The 19,612-nt window shown below is 44.7% G+C and overlaps 1 protein-coding gene across 1 annotated transcript in view; it reads left to right on the top strand.

Annotated features, from left to right (window-relative positions):
• txnrd3 (thioredoxin reductase 3) overlaps positions 1 to 19,612 on the top strand; it is a 62,971-nt gene that overhangs the window by 39,724 nt on the left and 3,635 nt on the right. The window contains exons 12-13 of the mRNA XM_043707572.2: positions 14,161 to 14,317; positions 14,890 to 14,997. Of these exons, the coding sequence (XP_043563507.2) occupies positions 14,161 to 14,317; positions 14,890 to 14,997 (265 nt within the window). The remainder of the gene's footprint in view (positions 1 to 14,160; positions 14,318 to 14,889; positions 14,998 to 19,612) is intronic.

Here is a 19,612-nt window from a genome sequence, read left to right as displayed (position 1 = left end):
GACAATTTCTCCTTATGCTCAGTGAAGTATGCATTTTAACAATGCCATAATTTCAACTAATGTGAAATTTACTGAGGAATGGGTACTTTACTGAGTCTTTTCAGCATAGTAGCATGATTCAAGTGAATTTTGCATCAAAGCATCAGGTTGATATATTTGGCTGAGTGCAAGCCACGATTGACTGTAGAATTTAATCGAATACGATAAGCTCACTATTTCATTGCTTTTACAGTTTGAATGTAAGTTTGCTCGCTGAGCTGGAAAGTTTGTTTTCACACATTTCGTCATCACACCAGTGAGCCTCCAGTGAAATGCTGGTGATATGTCCCATTTTCTATTCTTGCGTTTAGGTTTCCTTGGTTTGGTGATGTCATTTCCTGTGTTGACATTATTTCCCATTCTTTTTCTCAAGAGGGTTGTAGATGGGGTTCAAGTCGATGTGTTTGTTGATAGAATTCTGGTTGGAATGCCATGCTTCTAGGAATTCTTTGGCTTGTCCTAGGATGGATGTCTTGTCCCAGTCAAAGTGGTGTCCTTCCTCATCTGTATGTAAGGATACTAGTGATAGTGGGTCATGTCTTTTTGTGGCTAGTTGATGTTCATGTATCCTGGTGGCTGGTTTTCTGCCTGTTTGTCCAATGCAGTGCTTGTTATTGCAAAGTATTTTGTAAATGACGTTCGTTTTGCTTGTCTGTGTAGGGTCTTTCAAGTTCATTAGCAGCTGTTTTAGTCTGTTGGTGGATTTGTGGGCTACCATGATGCCCAGAGGTCTGAGTTGTCTGGTAGTCATTCCTTTTTGGGTTTGTTGTTGAGAAATAGGTAGAGTATGTTCATTGGGTACTTGTTCTTTTTGAATATACTATATAGGTGATTTTCCTCTGCTCTTTGTAGTTCCTTGGTGCTGCTGTGTGTGGTGGCCCATTGAAGTAATGTTCTAATGCAACTGCGTTTGTGTGTGTTAGGATGATTGCTTCTGTAGTTTAGTAATTGGCCGGTATGTGTTGTTTTTCCTGTTGTTTTGCTGGGTTTCTCCTGTGAGTTCATTGTCTTTGTGTTGTTTCTAATGCTGCTAAGGAATCTTCCTTGTCTGCATCCTGGAAGTTGTAATTTAATCCTGTTACTAAGGTGGCTTTTTCAGTGTCTGTTGAGAGTCGGTCAGATAAGTTTTTTTTAATCCATTCTTTCGCGTTGCTATTTTGACCGACTTATCTGACCGACCCTTATCAGACACTGAAAAAGCCATCTTAGATTAAATTACAACTTTCGGGATGTGGACAAGAAAGATTTCTTAGGATTAGAAACAACACTGAAAGATAATGAACTCAGAGAAGAAACCCAGCAAACTATAACACAGTCACATGAACATTAAGCAGGAAAAAGGAAGGAAATATACTCGATACACAAGAAAAGAAAACTCTAGAAGGACTCACAAAAGATAAAAACATTGTTACCCTACCTGCAGACAAAGGATGCTTGAGTCATTTTAAACCGAACAGACTGCATTGAGAAAGTGAAAGCACTGTTTGCAAGTACTGACACATAGCAACAGGTGGCGATAGACCTGACTCCCCCCCCCAAACCACGAGAAACCGAGTCACAGCCTTAGTCAAAATACTTCCCAGAAATCTGGAGAACTAAACAAGACTGACTTCCAAAAAATGAAACCAGACGGATCCAGCACACCATGCTTCACTGAAAATTCACACACCAGGAACCCCCATCAGACCCATAGTCTTGCTACCTGGAACACCAACATACAGAATAGCCGAGGAACTACACCAACAACTAAAACTTTTAGTAGAAGTCTCACGCCACTCCATTCACTCCACCCAAGAATTCCTAAACACCATCAAAGACACCAAGATAGAAGAGGATGAAATACATCTCCTTTAATGTAACAGCTCCGTTCACACCCATCAACATCAACTGACCAAAGAAACACTGACTGACTGTACTATTAGAAGAACCAAAGGCACGCACACTAAACATGTCCAACTTGACTGGACCTATGCCTTACCACCCACTTCACTTTCAATAACAAATCTTGCAGGCAAACCAACAGAGTACCCCAATCTCCAATATCAGGGTTCTGAGCAGAGGCAGTAATGCAGAGACTCGAACAAACAGCTCTGCCAACCATCCAACCCAAACTTTGGGTCTGCTACGTGGATGACACCTTTGTCACTAATGAAGCAAATTAGAGGAAACCTGCGAGACCAAAATTTCACAAGAGGAGGAAAACAACAACAAACTGCCATTCTTGGATGTCACAGTAAAGCAAGCAGTCAATGCAGAGCTTCAAACCAGGGCCAACAGGAAAACAACACATATGGACCAAATACTGAACCACAGAAACAATCATCCCAACACCCACAAACGAAGCTGCTCTAGAACATTTCAATGAGCCACCATACACTGAAGCACTGCGGAACTACGAAGAACAGAGGAAAATCACCTATACAGCGTATTCAAAAAGAACAGGTACCTAATGAACACACACTACCGATTTTCTCAGCAACAAACCTAAACAAGCAGACAAAAACGTGTCTAGAAACCCTAGCCACACTCCCCTACATCAGAGGCATCTCGGAAATGACTGCCAGACAACCTAGACCTCTGGGCATCCCACAAAACCACCAACACACTAAAACAGCAGTGAATGAACTTAAAAGATCCTATACAGACAACAAGCAAAATGAACATCATTTACAAAATCAAGATTAGAGTGGTGCTGGAAAAGCACAGCAGATCAGGCAGCATCTGAGGAGCAGGAAAATCGACGCTTTGGGCAGGAGCCCTTCATCAGGAAGGAGGCTGGGAGCTTCCGGGGTGGAGAGATAAATGGGAGGGGTATGGGGCTAGGGAGAAGGTAGCTAAGAGTGTAATAGCAGATGGATGTGGAGATAAAGGTGATAGGTTGGAGAGGAGGGTAGAGTGGGTCGGTGGGAAGATTGGAGGTAGGACAGGTCATGTTGATGGTGCTGAGCTGGAAGGTTGGAACTGGGGTAAGGTAGGGGAAGAAGAAATGAGGAAACTGGTGAAGTCCACACTGATGCCCTGGGGTTGAAGAGTTCCAAGGCAGAAGATGAGGCGTTCTTTCTCCAGGCGTCGGGTGGTGAGGGAGTGGTGATGGAGGAGGCCCAGGACTTGCATTTCCTTGGCAGAGTGGAAGGAGTTGAAATGTTTGGCCATGGGGCGGTTCGGTTGATTGGTGCGGGTGTCGCGGAGATGTTCCCTAAACCACTCCGCGAGAAGGCGTCCAGTTTTCCCAATGTAAAGGAGACCGCGTCAGGAGCAACGGATACAATAAATGTCATTTGTGGAAGTGCAGGTGAAACTTTGATGGATGTGGAAGGCTCCTTTGGGGTGGGCGCAGGTTTTGCAATTCCTGCGGTAGGAGGGGAGGGTGGGTTGTTGGAGGGTGTGGATCTGACCAGGTAGTCACGGAGGGCATGGGCTTTGCGGAAATCAGATAGGGGTGGGGAGGGAAACATATCCCTGGTAGTGGGGTCCGTTTGTAAGTGATGGAAATGTCGGCAGATGATGCGGTTTATGCGGAGGTTGGTGGGGTGGTAGGTGAGGACCGGGGCGGGTGGGGGCTCTGACCTTGCTGCAGTTGGAGGGGTGGTGTTTGAGGGTGAAGGTGCAGTACGTGGATGAGACGCATTGGAGGGCATCTTCAATCACGTGGGAGGGGAAATTACTGTCTTTAAAGAAGGCGGTGGTTCTGTGGTGGAACTGGTCCTCCTGGGAGCAGATGTGGCGGAGGCGGAGGAATTGGGAATATGGGATAGCATTTTTGCAGGAGGTAGCGTGGGAAGGAGTGTAATCCAGGTAGCTGTTGGAGTTGGTGGGTTTCTAAAACAAATAACGTCAGTGTTGAGTTGGTCGTCGTTGATGGAGATGGAGAGCTCCAGGAAGGGGAGGGAGGTGTCAGGTGGTCCAGGTGAATTTAAGGTCAGGGTGGAATGTGTTGGTGAAGTTGATGAATGGTGGCGCCAATGCAGTTATCATTTTGGCAGTGGGAGTGGGGGGGGGGGGGGGGAGGAGGAGAGGAGGAAAGGGAGGGGGGAGTGGTGTAACTCTGGAAGATGCACTGTAGCCAACAAAGAGGCAGGCATAGCTGGGGCCCATGTGGGTGTCCATGGCTAGCCCTTTCGCCTGGAGGACGTGGGAGGATTCGAAGGAGAAATTGTTAAGGGTGAGGACTAGAGCTGAAAATGTGTTGCTGGAAAGGCGCAGCAGGTCAGGCAGCATCCAAGGAACAGGAGAATCGACGTTTCTGGCATAAGCCCTTCTTCAGGAATGAGGAAAGTGTGTCCAGCAGGCTAAGATAAAAGGTAGGGAGGAGGGACTTGGGGGAGGGGCTTTGGAAATGCGATAGGTGGAAGGAGGTCAAGGTGAGGGTGATAGGCCGGAGTGGGGTGGGGGCGGAGAGGTCAGGAAGAAGATTACAGTTTAGGAAGGCGGTGCTGAGTTCGAGGGATTTGACTGAGACAAGGTGGGGGGAGGGGAAATGAAACTGGAGAAATCTGAGTTCATCCCTAGTGGTTGGAGTGTTCCTTGGCAGAAGATGAGGCGCTCTTCCTCCAACCGGCGTGTTGCTATGGTCTGGCGATGGAGGAGTCCAAGGACCTGCATGTCCTTGGTGGAGTGGGAGGGGGAGTTGAAGTGTTGAGCCACGGGGTGGTTGGGTTGGTTGGTCCGGGTGTCCCAGAGGTGTTCTCTGAAATGTTCCACAAGTAGGCGGCCTGTCTCCCCAATATAGAAGAGGCCACATCGGGTGCAACGGATACAATAGATGATATGTGTGGAGGTGCAGGTGAATTTGTGGTGGATATGGAAGTATCCCTTGGGGCCTTGGAGGGAAGTAAGGGGGGGAGGTGTGGGCGCAAGTTTTGCATTTCTTGCGGTTGCAGGGGAAGGTGCCGGGAGTGGAGGTTGGGTTGGTGGGGGGTGTGGACCTGACGAGGGAGTCACGGAGGGAGTGGTCTTTTCGGAATGCTGATAGAGGAGGGGAGGGAAATATATCCCTGGTGGTGGGGTCCGTTTGGAGGTGGCGGAAATGACGGCGGATGATCCGCTGTACGTGGAGGTTGGTGGGGTGGTAGGTGAGGACTAGTGGGGTTCTGTCCTGGTGGCGGTTGGAGGGGCGGGACTCAAGGGCGGAGGAGCGGGAAGTGGAAGAGATGAGATGGAGGGCATCGTCGATCACGTCTGGGGGGAAATTGCGGTCCTTGAAAAAGGAGGCCATCTGGGTTGTACGGTATTGGAACTGGTCCTCCTGGGAGCAGATGTGGCGGAGACGAAGGAATTGGGAATATGGGATGCCGTTTTTACAGGGGGCAGGGTGGGAGGTGGTGTAGTCTAGGTAGCTGTGGGAGTCGGTCGGTTTATAGTAAATGTCCATGTTGATTCGGTCGCCCGAGATAGAAATGGAAAGCTGGGCTGAAAATATGTTGCTGGAAAAGCGCAGCAGGTCAGGCAGCATCCAAGGAACAGGAGAATCGACGTTTCGGGCGAAGGGCTTATGCCCAAAATGTCGATTCTCCTGTTCGTTGGATGCTGCCTGACCTGCTGCGCTTTTCCAGCAACACATTTTCAGCTCTGATCTCCAGCATCTGCAGTCCTTACTTTCTCATAGAAATGGAAAGGTCTAGGAAGGGGATGGAGGAGTCTGAGACGGTCCAGGTGAATTTGAGGTCGGGGTGGAAGGTGTTGGTCAAGTGGACGAACTGTTCAACTTCGTCGTGGGAGCACGAGGCAGCGCCGATACAGTCATCGATGTAGCGGAGGAAAAAGTGGGGGGTGGTGCCAGTGTAGTTGCGGAAGATGGATTGTTCCACATATCCTACGAAGAGGCAGGCATAGCTGGGGCCCATGCGGGTGCCCATGGCTACTCCTTTGGTTTGGAGGAAGTGGGAGGATTGGAAAGAGAAGTTGTTCAGGGTGAGGACCAGTTCAGTCAGTCGAAGGAGGGTGTCAATGGAAGGGTACTGGTTGGTACAGCGTGAAAGGAAGAAGCGGAGGGCTTTGAGTCCTTCGTGATGGGGGATGGAGGTGTACAGGGACTGGATGTCCATGGTGAAGATAAGGCGTTGGGGACCGGGGAAGCGAAAATCCTGGAGGAGGTGGAGGGCGTGGGTGGTGTCCCGAATGTAGGTGGGGAGTTCTTGGACTAAGGGGGACAGGACCGTGTCGAGGTATGCAGAGATGAGTTCGGTGGGGCAGGAGCAGGCTGAGACAATGGGTCAGCCGGGGCAGTCAGGTTTGTGGATTTTGGGCAGGAGGTAGAAATGGGCGGTGCGGGGTTGTGGGACTATGATGTTGGAGGCGGTGGATGGGAGATCCCCTGAGGTGATGAGGTTATGGATGCGATTTTCCAGCAACACATTTTCAGCTCTGATCTCCAGCATCTGCAGTCCTCACTTTCTTCTCGAAGTTCAGCCAAACGAATGAGAGTCAGTGGAAGGGTGCTGGTGGGGGCATCTGGAGAGGGTGAAACGGAGTGCTTGGAGGCTCTGTTCATGGTGGGTGGAGGTGTAGAGGAACTGGATGTCCATGGTGAAGATAAGGCGTTGGGGGCCAGGAAACTGAAGTCTTGGAGGAGGTGGATGGTGGCCCGAACGTATGTGGAGAGTTCCTGGATGGTGTGGCGGGGGGGGCGGGCGGTGGAAAGCGGTAAGACAGTATCAAGGTAGGTGGAGATGAGTTTGGTGGGGCAGGAGCAGGCTGAGACCATGGGTCAGCCAGGGTGGTCAGGCTTGTGGACCTTGGGAAGGAGGTAAAATCGGGCGGTGCGGGGTTCCCGAACTGAGTTTGGAAGCTGTGGGTGGGAGATCTCCTGAGGTGATGAGGTTGTGTATAGTCTGAGAGATGTTGGTTTGGTGATGGGGGTGAGGTCATAGTTGGTGTGGTAAGAGGAGAATTGGCGCCTGGCTTCAGTGGTGTGGAGGAATACCTTACAAGAACTGTAACAAACGCTATATTGGACAAACAGGCAGAAAACGAGCCACCAGAATACATGAACATCACTAGCCACTATCACTTGTGTCCTTGCATATAGATCAGGAAGGGCACCACTTTGGGACAACACATCCATCTTGGGATAAGCCAAACAGACATGCACGAGAATTCCTAGATGCATGGCATTCCAACCAGAACTCTATCAACAAACACATTGACTTGAACCCCATCTACTACCCTCTGAGAAAAAGAACAGGAAATGACGTCAACATCGCCAACCCAAGGAAACCTAAACACATGAATAGAAAGTGGGACACAACACCAGCGCTTCACCGGAGACTCACTGATGATGTTACCTAGTATGGTGAAATGTCTGAAAACAAACCTTCCAGCTCAGCGAGCAAACCTACATCCAGAACCTCAACCTGAGCTACAAATCTTCTCAAAACTCATTTGTAATTTGAATTTGAATAAGGGAAATTAAAAAGGTATAAGGCATAAAGTTGCTGAAGTGGATTGGGAAACTAGATTGAAAACTGACTGCACACAAAGAATACATAGTCTTGGGTGGTTTACAGCAACAACACGCTGCTTCAAGGTGCAGACACTCAAAATTAAAGGTCAGCTAACTAAGGAAGCACAGGCTTACCTAAGATTAAAAGAAAAGGCCTATAAAGTTGCCAGAAGGACCACTAATTATGAAGTTTGGGAAGTTTATAAAATAGACCAAAAAAGAAATAAGAAACTGAAACCATAAAATACAAATGCAATCTTGCAACCAAGCCCAAGTACAGACTAAAAGTTTCAATAGGGATGTGAAGAGGAAATGATTGGTTAAAATGAATGTGGATCCATTTAAGGTGAGTCAGGATAATTTATTGTGGCAAAATCATCATTAGAAGAAAGTTGTACTGGAGAAATTACTGGGGCTGAAAGTTAATGAATCCCCTAAACCTGATAGTGAAAGGAGGCAGCTAATTGATGCATTGGGTGATTGTCTTTCAAAATTGTACAGATTATAGAATGATTCCTTCCTATTTAAGGAAAATGTAAATGCGAAAATAGGGAGCTACAGGCTTTTTAGCCTTACATAGGCAGTAGAGAAAATGTTAAAATCTGTTGTAAAGACTAAGTTAACACCTGGTTGATAGTGATCTGATTAAGCATTGTCATTATGAATGGGAAATTGTGATTGACAAATTGGTTTTTTTTTGAAGATGTTAGTAACAAAATTGATAAGGAGAGCAGATGGCCATACTGTACTCAGATTTGCAAAAGGCTTTTAATAAAGTCCCACAGGAGGATGTCTAATGAGAGATGATGTACTGACAGGTTCATGATTGGTTAATAGAAGACAGTAGGAATAAATGGGTCATCTCGTTGGCAGGCTGAGACTAGTGGGGTGCTGCAAGTATCAGTATTTGGGCCTAGCTGTTCAGAATACGTATCAATGATTTGAAGATGATCAAATATAATATTTCTAAAATTGCAAATGGTAAAAAGTTTAGGTGCGAATGTTGGCCGAAAATGTAAAAAGGCTCTGGGGATTTCAACAGGCTTAGTGAATAGGAAATAATGCAATAAATAGAACATATTGAGGAGAAATGTGAGGTTATCCACTTTGATAAGAGAAGCAAGTGTGCAGAGAATTTCTTAAATGGTCAGAGGTTGTAAAGTATAGATGTAAAGGCTATGGGCGAGTTGGACCGAAGGGTCTGTTTCCATGCTGTACACCTCTATGATTCTATGAACAAATGGCCATGAGTGCCCCTTTTGATAAATCACTTCAGCCTTCATGTGCAGCAATTTATTAGGCAGGCTAATGAAAATTAATTGAGATTTCATTACAGGGAGGCCTTGCATCTTTAATAGCAGGCAGCACAGTTTAAATGTAAGAGGAATATATAGATCCAAGATAAGGCGAAATTATTTCACTCAGTTGTGAACGTATGGTATTGTCTACCAGAGTGCTGCAGAATCTCCGTCTTTCAGTATGTTTAAGGTAGAGTTTGATAGATTTCTGATTGTTAATATCATACAGGGTTATGGTAATGAGGTGACTAAATGGCACTGAAGTGTTTAATCAGTCACAGTTATAGAACCTAGAACATTGCAGAGCAGTATAGGCCCTTCGGCCCTCGATGTTGCGCCAACCTGTCATACCAATCTGAAGCCCATCTAACCTACACTATTCCATGTACATCCATATGTTTGTCCAATGACGACTTAAATGCACTTAAAGTTGGTGAATCTACTACCGTTGCAGGCAAAGCATTCCATACCCTTACTACTCTCTGAGTAAAGAAACTACCTCTGACATCTGTCCTATATCTGTCACCCCTCAATTTAAAGCTATGCCCCCTCGTGCTCCCTGTCCACCCTATCTAACCCTCTGATTATCTTATATGTCTCTATTAAGTCACTTCTCAACCTTCTGCTCTCTAACGAAAATAGCCTCAAGTCCCTCAGCCTTTCCTCGTAAGACCTCCCCTCCATACCAGGCAGCATCCTGGTAAATCTCCTATGCACCCTTTGCTTGAATAAGCTCCACATTTCTAATGTGCCCATCCCCTGCAGTTTCCTTCCCCATCCTATGTTTCCTAAATCTTGCCTAATCGCATCGTAATTGCCTTTCCCCCAGCAGTAACTCTTGCCCAGTGGTATACACCTATCCCGTTCCATCACTAAAGTAAGCATAACAGAATTGTGATCGCTATCACCAAAGTGCTCACCTACTTCCAAGTCTAACACCTGGCCGGGCTCATTACCCAGTACCAAATCTAATGCGGCTTCACCCCGTGTCGGAGTGTCTACATACTGTGTCAGGAAGCCCTCCTGCACACACTGGACAAAAACTGACCCATCTATAGTACTCCTACTATAGTGTTCCCAGTCAATATTTGGAAAGTTGAAGTCCCCCATGACAACTAACCTGTTTCTCTCACTCCTATCGATAATCATAGAGTCATAGAGATGTACAGCATGGAAACAGATCCTTCGGTCCAACCCGTCCATGCCAACCAGATATCCCAACTCAATCTAGTCCCACCTGCCAGCACCCGGCCCATTTCCCTCCAAACGCTTCCTATTTATATACCCATCCAAATGCCTCTTAACTGTTGCAATTGTACCAGCCTCCACCACATCCTCTGGCAGCTCATTCCATACGCGTACCACCCTCTGCGTGAAAAAGTTGCCCCTTAGGTCTCTTTTATATCTTTCCCCTCTCACCCTAAACCTATGCCCTCTAGTTCTGGACTCCCTGACCCCAGGGAAAAGACTTTGTCTATTTATCCTATCGATGTCCCTCATAATTTTGTAAACCTCTATAAGGTCACCCCTCAGCCTCCGACGCTCCAGGGAAAACAGCCCAGCCTGTTCAGCCTCTCCCTGTAGCTCAGATCCTCCAACACTGGCAACATCCTTGTAAATCTTTTCTGAACCCTTTCAGGTTTCACAACATCTTTCTGATAGGTTGAAGAAGACCAGAATTGCACGCAATATTCCAACAGTGGCCTAACCAATGCCCTATACAGCCGCAACATGATCTCCCAACTCATGTACTCAATACTCTGACCAATAAAGGAAAGCATACCAAACACCGCCTTTACTATCCTATCTACCTGTGACTCCACTTTCAAGGAGCTATGAACCTGCACTTCAAGGTCTCTTTGTTCAGCAACACTCCCTCGGACCTTACCATTAAGTGTATAAGTCCTGCTAAGATTTGCTTTCCCAAAATGCAGCACCTTTCATTTATCTGAATAAACTCCATCTGATCCAGTTCCCAGCCCATTGGCCCATCTGGTCCAGATCCTGTTGTAATCTGAGGTAACCCTCTTCGCTGCCCACTACACCTCCAATTTTGGTGTCATCTGCAAACTTACTAACTGTACCTCTTATGCTCGCATCCAAATCATTTATGTAAATGACAAAAAGTAGAGGACCCAGCACCGATCCTTGTGGCACTCCACTGGTCACAGGCCTCCAGTCTGAAAAACAACCCTCCTCCATTACCCTCATCTTTGCTATCTTTTCCTCTCCTTTCCTGTTTCTAACCTCAGCCCATACTACCTCAGTTGACGAGTCCCCTAACATCCTTTCTGCAACTGCAATACTGTCCTTGACCAACAATGCCACACCTCCCCCTCTTTTACCACCTTCTCTGTTCTTGTTCAAACATCTAAATCCTGGAACCTGCAACAGCCATTCCTGTCCCTGCTCTATCCATGTCTCCGAAATGGCCACAACATTGAAGTCCCAGGTACCAACTCATGCTGCAAGTTCATCCACCTTATTCCGGATGCTCCCTGGCGTTGAAGTAGACACCAACTTCTTGCTTGCTGGTGCCATCTTGTGTCCCTGAAACTTGATTTTAGACCTCCCTACTCTCAACCTTTTCTATACTCGAACTACAATTTTGGTTCTCATCCCCCTGTTGGATTAGTTTAAACCCAGGAGAAAGTGAGGACTGCAGATGTTGGAGATCAGAGCTGAAAATGTGTTCCTGGAAAAGCGCAGCAGGTCAGGCAGCATCCAAGGAGCAGGAGAATTGACGTTTTGGGCATTCGACGTTCCTGAAGAAGGGCTTATGCCTGAAATGTCGATTCTCCTGCTCCTTGGATGCTGCCTGACCTGCTGGCTTTTCTTGCAACACATTTTTCAGCTTAGTTTAAACCCACTCCAATAGCCTTAGCGAATTTCCCCCCAAGGATATTGGTACCCCTCTGGTTCAGATGAAGACCATCCTGCTTGTAGAGGTCCCACCTACCCCAGAAAGAACCCCAATTATCCAAGAATCCAAAACCCTCCCTCCTTCATCATCCCTGTAGCCACGTATTCAACTCCTCTCTCTCCCTATTCCTCGCCTCACTAGTTTGGGCAACAAGCCAGAGACCAGCTTTCATCCTAGCTCCCTGAATTTCTGCCTTAAATCCCCATCTCTCTTCCTACCTATGTCGATGGAGCCTGGTGGACCATGACTTGGAGCTGCTCTCCCTCCACCTTAAGGATCCCAAAAACACGATCAAAGACATCACGAACCCTGGCACCTGGGAGGCAACACACCAACCGTGAGTGTCTCTCGTCCCCACAGAACCTCCTATCTGTCCCCCTAACTATGGAGTCCCCAATGACTATTGCTCTGCTCCTCTTCCCCCTTCCCTTCTGAGCAGCAGGGACAGACTCTGTGCCAGGGTCCTGTACCCCACTGCTTTCCCCTGGTAATTAGTGTCCCCCAACAGTATCCAAAACGGTATACTTATTATTGAGGGGAATGGCCACAGGGGATCCCTGCACTGCCTGCCGGTTCCCTTTCCATCCCCTGACTGTAACCCATCTGCCTTTTTCTTGTACCTGAGGAGTGACTACCTCCCTGTAACTCCTCTCAATAGCCCCCTCTGCCTCCTGAATGATCCGAAGTTCATCCAGCTCTTGCTGCAGTTCCCTAACGCGGTTTTCGAGGAGCTGGAGTTGGGTGCACTTCCCGCAGATGTAGTCAGCAGGAACACTAGTGGTGACCCTTACCTCCCACATTCTGCAGGAGGAACATTCAACTGCCCTCACCTCCATTCCCACGATTCTAAATTCCCAAAGAGACTGTTGAAAAAATGAGGAATAAAAAATAAACTCGTTACCTTACCAATCTAGCGCACAAAACGTTTTTTTGGTAAGAGGAGGAAGATGGATGGGAGACACTACCCGAGTAGTGTTTCGGGTAACGCAACCATACAAATATATGACTTCCCAGAAGCCCTTCGCTCCTCCCTCGCAGCTCTCAGCAAATGGAGGCCCGACTCGCGAGGTAAGTCCCATTTAATGCAGGAAAACTCACCCTTCCCGGCAGCCCTCACTTCACCACTCCTCCTCTCCTCGCCGCTCTGAATCTGCCCTGTCATTTTGCCAATCGGCTGAATGGCCTACTGATCCTGTATAGTAAATGAAGCAATCTCACCTGGTTTCAGATTTTGCTGGACAGTTGTAGTTCTTGTGCAAGGGTTGTTGATGTTGCTACATTCAAATTTCATTGAAGAAAAGTAGGTGTTGGAGGGCTGAGTGAGAAGAAGCAGTGCTTTTAGGACAGTTTTAGGATTTTGACTTAGTACTATAAAAGGAATGACTGTATACTTCCAAGTAAGGGTGGTGTATGGCTTGAAATAAAAGTAGTTAAATTGTTCTTTGCCCCTTGAGTATCTGATGTCTGGATATCTGTATGTACCTCTTCCTATAGAAAAAGGATGCTTATGGATCAGTTAATATTGTTGAAAAGTGTGCCTCAAGCTAGGTTAGGTTGTTGTATTTGTTGAAGTAATGTATTTTTTGTAGTCTGCTTTTTACCTTGGAGGTTATTTTAGTATAATCTATACCCAGTGCAAATAAAGGTACATTTAACATTAACTACGGAATCTAATCACCAATCTTAATATGTTGGCTGCAAAACACTTCAGTCTATGTTGAGTGCACCTGAAGGTTTTGGGCTGGAGCTTCTCTGGTCAAATAGAAATTTTTTTATTCTTGGTGCTGCTGCATCATTCATATAAAAATTTTAGTTTGTCTGAACCAGGCAGAGTGGAATTCCATTATTTCTGACTTTCAGGTGTTATTTCAAGACTGCTTGACCTCTTCCTTTTGAAGGGTTATCCTAGAGTTTTCAGCAAACTCTGAACATTTACCATATTACAATTGAACAGCAATGTGAATTCCTTATTCGCAGTAATTATGCTGATGTGGGTCGGAAGCTGAGAAATTTAGTCTTTAAAACAATGACTAGTCAACATATCTAATGATTTGATCTGGAATATTTATGAAAATTCTGTTCTAATTTTGTTCTGTATCTGTGGTACCATTTCATCTCCTTGGAAATATTTTTGTTGACTTTATCAAAGCAGACTCCATGACTCTGTGGCCTTTTTTAAGTACCTACCATATTTTGTTGGACTTGTTGGTCATTTGATTGACAAGCTAATTATCCACTCTCTAAATTCTCCTTTATATTCAATGAGCACCAGAATTTTTTTTCCAAAGCTGTAAATGGCTGAAGTTCTAATATTTGTAATGGACTCTAACATGAGTAAAGCTAGAAGGTTGTTTCTTGTTAATAAAACCATATTGCAGGCTATTGGCTCAAATATCTAATTTTGTCTAGCTTGGAAATAAGATTTTTTTTGCAATAGTTTACTTTTGATGTATTATTAGAAATGGGAAAATCTTGGTGGATAATGAAGAAAGGAGCAACATACCATACATCTTTGGCATAGGAGATGTCATTGATGGCAAGCCAGAACTCACACCTGTTGCTATTCAGGCTGGGAAGTTGCTAGCTCGCAGACTCTACTCAAGTTCTTCTGTGAAGGTAAGGAGTAGGCCATTCATTCTCTTGAGTCTGTTACACCATCATTAAGATTGTGCTTGACCTGACCTACACTGTTTTCCTGCTTGTGTTCCATTACTCTTGACTCCCTTGTGAGATATACAAAACCTGCATGCTTTGAGTGGCTGTCCCAGTGGCATTTTTGAGAATGCCAAATAAGCTGGAAGATTCTGAACACATCTGAAGGCATAGTTATCAGTCATAAGGGCTCCTCTCGGAAGGAAGAAGGTGTTAATTCATGGTTCTTGCTCCTGATCTGTTATCAGATGATGCTTGGTAGGAAGTACCAATGTTTGTACCTTACGTGAAATGAAATGTGTCAGGCTGTGCTCACCAGCTTGATAACTCCCTAAGATAGTTGTCAAAAGTATTTTTATCATATCCTAGGTTTTTGGCTGCTTTTATTTTGCATGATTATATGTTTATCAATTTGTATTTTCCTTATAATCAAGGTAAAAACAAGTGATGTAACTTGAATATTGTAACATTCACCTTGAACATATTTAAATATTGGCAAGTACTGTCAATTCTATTGATAGTAATTTATTTTTCAGTGTGACTATGTCAATGTATGCACGACAGTCTTTACACCTTTGGAGTATGGATGTTGTGGATTGTCTGAGGAAAATGCGATAGCACTTTATGGAGAAGAACATATAGAGGTATGGACTTGTTTAGTAATTAATTAAATGGAGACATTTTAAAAATCGCAAGCTGAATGGAATTATTCCTCCCATAAGAGCCTTTGCTGTTGAAGTGTCAGTTATTTGTTTGTTAAAAGCTGATCATTGGCACATTCAGATTCTGTACTTTGGATGCCATTGACTATTGTGTAAGCTGATGTAATCATTGGTTCTTGAACTTACTTGTGCCTAATAGAACTTTAATTTCTTTGTTCTTCAAATATGAAGCATAGCTTACTACTGTCTATGCCAGTGTATTAACTTTGACTGTTTATAAAAGTAGTTGGTCACTGAATGATCTCACACTCATGTGTTTTTGTCCAAAGTGTGAACAAAACTGACATCTCTTTTACATGTATAGTAAATGTCAGTTGCACCTGGAGTACTAAAGCAAGATGGCATGTTGAGTTTGTCCAGAACATGAAACTGGCTGTCTTAGAATTCTCATCCCACCCTTTCATTCTGTTTGAAATTATGGCTATAATGTGTTCAACCTAAATTTGCTTTGGTTGGGATTGGGGCATAGAGGTTCAACTGACCAGTAGGTTTCCAATAAAACAGAGCTATGAATATGATCACTCAATGTACTATAATATGCCTTTATACAAAACCTCAAGGGGTAAGTGAAAGTAAAATACTACAGATGTTAGAAATCTGAAACAAACAGAATGCTGGAGAAACTTGGGTCTGTCAGCATCTGTTGAGAGAGAAACGGTTAATGGAACTTCAGAAGTCGTCATACTGGAATCAATGTTAACTCTGTTTCTCTCCACAACTGCCTCAAGCTGAAATGTTTTCTTCACATGGTATGACATTTGACTTCGCACCTTTTGCTCCTGTGACAATGTGTTCTGAAGGGTTGTGCTATTGTTAGTACACCTTAAATGTTTAATTATTCTGATCTACTGTTAAGTTGAACACTGGTATTAGCAAAACATGCGTTATGGAGGTCTGTCAGGGAGAATCGGTGACATGATGTCCATTCGCTTGGTCTGTATTCCTGAACTTTGGATTGTCCAGTGATTCCAATTGATAAAATGTGTTGCTGGAAAAGCGCAGCAGGTCAGGCAGCATCAAAGGAGAAGGAGAATCGACGTTTCGGGCATAAGCCCTTCAGGAATGCCCGAAACGTCGATTCTCCTTCTCCTTTGCTGCCTGACCTGCGCTTTTCCAGCAATACATTTTTAAGCTCTGATGCCCAGCATCTGCAGTCCTCAGTTTCTCCTAGTTAAATTTATTCTGTTGACCTCCCTCTTCTGAACTTTATATACTCCAGTTTTCACTGTGAAAGTATTAATATAATGCAGATACATCATTTCCCCCCCCTAACATAGGTTGCCAGTAATCAAATATCAGGATTATTGTGTGAAAAAGGCAAACATACATTTTAAAAGGTTTTCTTGACAGCTACCAAGCATTGTGTAAATTAAAGACATGCCTATATCTCCTGCTATGCATGGAATCAGCACTCCTTAAATGATTGTTTAAAAAGTTGACCAGTGCTAAATTAAGTCTGTAACCCTGAGAATTTTGGCAGGGACATTCTTGGCAATTTTGTATGTTTGATAACACTTCAGTACTCCATACTTTCTTCTGACTTCCCCATCTCTGCTAAAGAATTTGTTTGTTATATGCTGCCTCTCTCTAAGAAGGTAAAACCAGGACCTGAACTTTGACCATTTCTTTTCAATAGCTGTTGAAAAGTGTGGTGATGGAAAAGCACAGCAATCAGGCAGCATCCAAGGGGCAGGAGAATTCAGGCATGAGCCCTTCATCAGGAATGTTAAATAGCTGCCTGTTCTGCAGTTGTGTTGGAACAGCTTTTGAAAATTTGATGAAATGGCAAATTAGTTAATTTGTTCTATTTATTTCGGTCTCTCTAGCCTGATGTGGTTGAAATTATATGCAAGTCTGAATGTTGTCATTCTGGCAAAGAAGGTTTCAGTTTAAGTACTGGGCTAGACTAGCGCTCTAGTACCTACAGGCAAGGACATGAGTGTTGCAAAGCTTCCTGTAACTAAGTGCTCATTCTTGTTTGCAGATTACAATTTTTGGAGACAAAGAATTTGGTTGGGTTGAAAATCTGAGCCTTAAGGGTTTGGTTTGCTTTTGGTTTAGGCAATAGTTTTCTGAAGGGAGGGCAGAAGGATTGGATTAATTTTATGAGAGAGAGTTGGGGATTGAGTATTTTGTGTTGAGTGCATCGTCTGTTTCTCAAAGGTAACCATTTTTTGACAGTGAGCAATGGAAGATATTGCTTGGTACCGAGGATTATGCGGCAGAGTGAAATTGGAGGTGTAAGTAATGATCTTTGTGTTGGAGTGATTCTGAAATAAAATCTGGTTTAGTTTTGGAATATTTGCACAGTTTTAGTGCTCTGCTTGCCCCAGTATGGCTGGGGAGGAGACTGAACTTAAGGCACTGTTGCTTTGATCTTCATTATGTTTACCTGGAGGAAACTGCAATTCATCCACCATTGAATATCGCACAAGTAGTTTGCTGATGCAGAACAGAAGATGGGAATGACCAAGAGAGACTGAGTTGGATGTGTCACCAATTTATGTGAAAATAGATCTGTCTTTTGGTGACACCAAAGGAGTATTTAATTCAAGTGAGTGCAAGGACTGATGCCAGAGATTTATATAGCATGGAAAGGGGAAACTGCAGATGGAGGTGCATTAACCATGACAATGAAGAAGAAAGAGGAGTCCCACTGAGATGGGACGATGAAAAAAGTTGCATTAGAAGACCACAGATGGCGGAAAGGGCAGGGAGAGATTTCCAGTTCAAAGAATCATTCTTTGCAATTATTGGAGATTTTTAGAAAGATAGAGATGAGTATGGTACCTTGGAAAGGAGTTTTGACAGAACCAGGGGGACAGTTTATCTTCAACTGTCTGGAGATTAGGGTTAATTTTGTGAAACGTTGACAGCGTCTTATGGACAAAAGAAGCTTGGAGAAGGCATGAGTGGCAATACCATAAAATAAATTAGAGGAAGATTTGTAGAAGTAAATCTTACTCAAAATCTTTTCCCAATTTGATTTGCATTGTTGGAAGTATTAAAGTCAGCAGCAAGAGACTAGAGTTTATGTTGAGCATCAAAGACCCTCATTATTTTACCAGTGCTGAGCTGGAGGAAGCTGCTGTGTTTGAAGTGACAGCATCCTGATAGTATGCATCAAGTGATGGAAGTAGTGAAGAGAGCATGCAGAAGCTATCTTTGTACTTACGTTACTAAGAACAGTCGGAGTATTGCAATGTTGTGGATAAAATTACAACATGACTAAGCAAGGTCCATAAGACATAGGAGTGGAAGTAAGGCTATTCGGCCCATCGAGTCCATTCCACCATTTAATCATGGCTGATGGCCATTTCAACTCCACTTACCAGCATTCTCCCCGTAGCCCTTAATTCCTTGTGACATCAAGAATTTATCAATCTCGGCCTTGAAGCCATTTAGTGTCCCGGCCTCCACTGCACTCCGTGGCACTGCATACCACAGGCCCTCCACTCTCTGGCCGAAGAAATGTCTCCGCATTCTGAATTTACCCCCTTTAATTCTAAGGCTGTGCCCACGGGTCCTAGTCTCCTCGCCTAATGGAAACAATTTCTTAGCGTCCACCCTTTCCAAGCCATGTATTATCTTGTAAGTTTCTATTAGATCTTCCCTTAACCTTCTAAATGCCAATGAATACAATCCCAAGATCCTCAGCCGTTCCTCGTATGTTAGACCTGCCATTCCAGGGATCATCGGTGTGAATCTCCGCTGGACACGCTCCAGTGCCAGTGTGTCCCTCCTGAGGTGTGGGGCCCAAAATGGGGCCTAACCAGAGCTTTATAAAGGCTCAGTAGCACATCGCTGCTTTTATATTCCAACCCTCTTGAGATAAATGACAACATTGCATTCGCTTTCTTAATCACGGATTCAACCTGCATGTTTACCTTTAGAGAATCCTTGACTAGCACTCCCAGATCCCTTTGTACTTTGGCTTTATGAATTTTCTCACCGTTTAGAAAGTAGTCCATGCTTGTATTCTTTTTTTCCATAGTGCAAGACCTCACATTTGCTCACGTTGAATTTCATCACCCATTTCCTGGACCACTCTCCCAAACTGTCTAGATCCTTCTGCAGCCTCCCCTCTTCCTCAGTGCTACCTGCCTGTCCACGTAACTTCGTATCATCAGCAAACTTCGCTAGAATGCCCCCCCTTCATCCAGATCATTAATATATAATGTGAACAGCTGCGGCCCCAACACTGAACCCTGCGGGATACCGCTTGTCACCGGCTGCCATTCTGAAAAAGAACCTTTTATCCCAACTCTCTGCCTTCTGTCAGACAGCCAATCCTCGATCCATACCAGTAGCTCACCTCGAACACCATGGGCCCTCACCTTACTCCGCAGCCTCCCATGTGGCACCTTATCAAAGGCCTTTTGGAAGTCTAGATAGACCACATCCACTGGGTTTCCCTGGTCTAACCTACTTGTCACCTCTTCAAAGAATTCTAACAGGTTTGTCAGGCACGACATCCCCTTACTTAAATCCATGTTGACTTGTTCTAATCCGACCCTGCTCTTCCAAGAATTTAGAA

The sequence above is a fragment of the Chiloscyllium plagiosum genome, unplaced genomic scaffold (genome assembly GCF_037043375.1).
Source record: "Chiloscyllium plagiosum isolate Xiang-an unplaced genomic scaffold, Cpla_swu_hap1 HiC_scaffold_14, whole genome shotgun sequence".
NCBI classification, from domain to species: domain Eukaryota; kingdom Metazoa; phylum Chordata; class Chondrichthyes; order Orectolobiformes; family Hemiscylliidae; genus Chiloscyllium; species Chiloscyllium plagiosum.
This window is presented reverse-complemented; position numbering and strand designations above follow the sequence as displayed.